This window comes from Elephantulus edwardii, unplaced genomic scaffold, assembly GCF_000299155.1.
Source record: "Elephantulus edwardii isolate Elephantulus edwardi_28Jun2011 unplaced genomic scaffold, EleEdw1.0 scaffold00068, whole genome shotgun sequence".
In the NCBI taxonomy this organism is placed as follows: domain Eukaryota; kingdom Metazoa; phylum Chordata; class Mammalia; order Macroscelidea; family Macroscelididae; genus Elephantulus; species Elephantulus edwardii.
The window spans coordinates 2,680,547-2,684,661 of record NW_006399818.1 but is presented as its reverse complement, the minus strand read 5'-3'; the positions used below and the strand labels follow the sequence as shown (position 1 = coordinate 2,684,661).

Genomic DNA, 4,115 nt, shown 5'->3' with positions numbered 1-4,115 from the left:
TGTGTGTGTGTGTGTGTGTGTGTGTGTGTGTGTGTGTGTGTACAATGGAGAAGAGATGTGGAAGAAGGAAAAGAAAATTACTAGGACAGCAGAGGGATGGAGGGTGAAGAAATAGGTAAGGTGACTTGGGGACACAGGAAGCTAAATGTAACAGACCAATAGTAATTAATATAAAACACAATGTACAGAAATTATTGCATAAAACAAAATGCACACATGAATGAAACAAAGTATATGAATAATTGTATAAAATGAATGATAGTATAAACAAATATTACTTTTATTATTTATTATTTATACTTATACTGTATTAATATGTTATATTATTATAACTTATACTGTATTTAGAAAGAGAAAAGAAAAAAAACAAAAATCCTCACCCACTAGAACATTAGACAAAATCACAATATTTGAAGAAAAGGTTGACATTGTCAATGATTTCCTTTTACTTGGATCCACAATCCAAACCCATTGTAACGGTAGTCTAGGATCAAAAGACATGTTGCATTGGGGAAAATCTCCTCTTAAGAGCCTCTTCAAAGTGCTAAAGAGTAAGAATGTCCATTTAAGGACTAAGGTACATGATCCAAACCATGGTTTTTTCAGTTGCTTCCTATGCATTTGAAAGGATGACAGAAGATGAGTCAAGGCCTTTGAATTGTGCTGGTGAAGAGTAAGGGCTGCAAAAGAACAAGCAGGTCTGCCTAAAAGGAAGTGTAACCGGGGCGCTCTTGAGGTGAGGATGGTGAAACTTCATTCACTTACTTTGGACATATTTTCAGGAGGAACCAGTCCTTGGAGACCAGTATTATGCTGGGAAGGGTAGAATCAGGAGAAAAAAGGAAGAGAGGGATGCCCACAGTGAAAATCACGATGGGTTTGAGTATGACAGAGATCATGAAGATGGTGCAAGATGGTACAAGATTTGCTATTGATATACAAGGTCACTATGAGTCAGAGCCAACTTGACGGCACCTAACAACAATAATCAAACGTTACCATAAACAGAACTCTAGGTCCAGAGAGTTTCACAATCAGTTCAGCCAAACGTTTACCAAGTAATAACACCCAACACTTCAGATTAAGAAAACAATGCTTGCTTCTCAACTCACTTTAAGAAGTCAGCATGTCCTTGAGAGCAAAACTAATAAAGGGTCTGATGAAGAAGGGAAATCTCTCTTGTAAAGAGAGATGCTAAAATATTAAAAAATTAGCAAATAAAATACATTCACATATCAAAAGGAAAATCCCTAGATTATTAAATTCTTAGAGGCCACTAATGTAATCCACCACATTAAAAGAAACAAAAGAGAAGTGAAATAGGAATAACTCAATAAAATTCAATAAATACAGAAGGAAAAGAAACCCTTCTGATAAAATTCAACAACGATTCAGGATTAAAATCAAGCAAGCAAATAAAACGAACTATTTTGAAAGCCAGGAACTCCCTGAATTTCAAAGGAAACTGCCTCAATCTGCTAAAAAATATCTATAAAAATCCTTCAGCAAATATAAAAATCAACAGCAAAATGTTGAAAGCTTTCCGCTTGATATTTTGATATTTTCCACTTGATATTTTGAATGAGAAAAGGATGCCTGATTATCACCACTTCCCAGTCTATACTTTATTACCAGATCGAATAAGTGCGAATCAGCTTTGGTTTGGTTCTGACTCAACACAACGATGAATAATTACTTAAATTATCAGTTGAGTCTAGCATGTTTGAATTCAAATTTGATATAAATTGAGTAAGGTGTATGGATACCTCCACGCGATAATTGTTGCTCTATTACAAAGTATATTCTTAACACCTCATTTACCGATTAAGAGTTCCTTTCCTGCGACAAACAGTTCGGCCACAACATCACGAAGCTCCACTTCCTCTGTAGCAAAAGGTCCTGTTTGCAGCGTTCGCCTGTGTGAATCCGAGAGAGCTTCCAACACGGCCAGAAACCGAGCTGCATTGCTGTCGAACATCTCATCCAACAACCGTTCAGTGAGGGTCCGTGGCCACGGCAGCTGGAATTTTAAAAAAGAAAAAAAAAAAGTCCATTTTTTTCCCAAGTTCTCTAACAGTTCACATATAAGAGGGGGTGGGGAGAAGAAAGACATGCTGCTTTTTCGGTTTTCATTTTTTCAAGTGTCTCTCCAGACTCCATTCAAAATACAGGTCATACTATCATGACATCGAAGACTATGCTATTTCTTATATGTTTGTGTGTGCAAGACAGAAGAAAGTGGTTGTTTAATATTACTGTCTTTGAAGTAGGCCGGCATCGATCTCCACAAGCCTGATAGAACTGTAATTACTGTCTTTAATAGTGATGCCTGAGCTGCATAAGAATGTCTCCAGGGCTTTTACATTCCCATGTCAAACCTCCAGGGATTTTGTGGCTTTTAGAGTGGCATCTTAATAGGCACTGCGGAAGAAAGTAAGGCAGAGTGTCCTCAAACCCAAATCTGAAACACTAGAGACAGTATTTTAATAAATGTGTTTAATAAGCTCATCAAAATTTAGCATAAGCCAGCTTGCAGTAGTTCATTATAAAGACTTAACAGACTGCCTACTAATGATAGATCAGACTATTAATATCCTCCTTGAGTTCCTCGTCATTCCATTTTGTACTAGTCCAGAATGATTTTAGGAAGCTCTGATTCAAATCCACCAGTTGCTTTGAGGGGGGAAAAATGGGCAATCTCTTCCCATAAGGAATCAACTCGATAGTGGGGGCAAAAAGTAACTTCATTCCATTTAGATAACGTGCTTTCATCCTTAATACTGATGGAACCACAAATGAACTCCTCTCTAGCTCTAGCCTGGCAATAACTAAGGGAAGTGGTTCTGTTTACTTTTCTAGAAACTATATGGAGCTAAAAGATACCCATCATATTCCCAGGAGTCCCTTGTTTCTTTCTCTTCTTTGGTCAAATTTGAAAGACATGGAAACAAAAGCTAGGATTGTTGTTATGTGCCATCGAGTCACTTACGACTCATAGCGACCCTATGTACAACAGCCTTAAACCCTGCTCTATCCTGTGCCTATCGCACTGCCTCTGACACACCCATCCCGATTACCCCAGTCACTGAATCAATCCACCTCATAGAGGATCTTCCCCTTCTGCGCCGTCCCTCCACCCCACGAAGCATGATGTCCCTCTCCAAGGACATCTCCCTCCTTACAACATGTCCAAAGTATGTCAGATGAAGCCCCAGAATCTTTGCCTCCAAGGAGCAGCCTGGTTTAACCCTCTCCAGGCTAGGATTAAACTGATTTAAATTATTTTTCCCAAACACTAGCTTCTCTACTCATTAGTTTCTAAGCCTTTTCCATCCACATGTTAACTGATCCATTTAAAACCTCAATAAACTTTTTATGTTTGAAGCATTAACTCCAGCCCAAGAAGAGTTGGAGCATAAGCAAAGAGGTCTTTATGCCAGGCCTCCTACAAAGCAGCCAGCCTGCAAATCAACCAGTGGGAAAGCTGAGGAAGCTATTGGCTACAAAAGCCACTGATGCCCTCTACTGAAGTGGTAAAGAAACCTCATCATTACAGTCCTAGAACTGGCACTCCATGAATCAGATGTTAGCAGAAGTCCACTCAACTTCTGATTTAAAAAAATTTGCAACCTAAGTGCCCATCAACAAATGAATGGATACAGAAGCTCTGGTATATTCACACACTCAAATACTACACTACATTGAAAAACAAGGAACACATGAAATATTATATAAAATGGGTGACCTTGGAGGACATTATGGTGAGTGAAATATCTCAGTCACAAAAGGACAAATACTGCATAGTGCCACTGTTGTAAAGCGGAACTGACATCAGGGTAGGGGGTAGACTGAGAAAGATGGGATAAATTATGTATACTGCATTGAAACAGATAAGCTAGAGAACTGTTTAAAAGAAATACATGATTAGGTATTATTGTCATGGCAGGAGTCCAGAATGAAGGCTGCATGGAGTGGACTTGGGGGAGGGATTGTATAACAATGAAAGAATTTTACTTTTCAAAGAGAAGAGCAAACTGGGGGGGGGAGGGGTAGAAAAGTGCAACACTGAATGAATGGAAATCTAATGTCTCTGTAAATTTTCATTAAAATTAATA

At 38.4% G+C, this 4,115-nt stretch overlaps 1 protein-coding gene across 1 annotated transcript in view; it reads right to left on the bottom strand.

The window, feature by feature from the left end:
• LOC102870950 (chromosome unknown open reading frame, human C12orf55) overlaps positions 1 to 4,115 on the bottom strand; it is a 105,924-nt gene that overhangs the window by 24,881 nt on the left and 76,928 nt on the right. Inside the window, exon 8 of the mRNA XM_006888568.1 lies at positions 1,822 to 2,020. Within this exon, the coding sequence (XP_006888630.1) occupies positions 1,822 to 2,020 (199 nt within the window). The remainder of the gene's footprint in view (positions 1 to 1,821; positions 2,021 to 4,115) is intronic.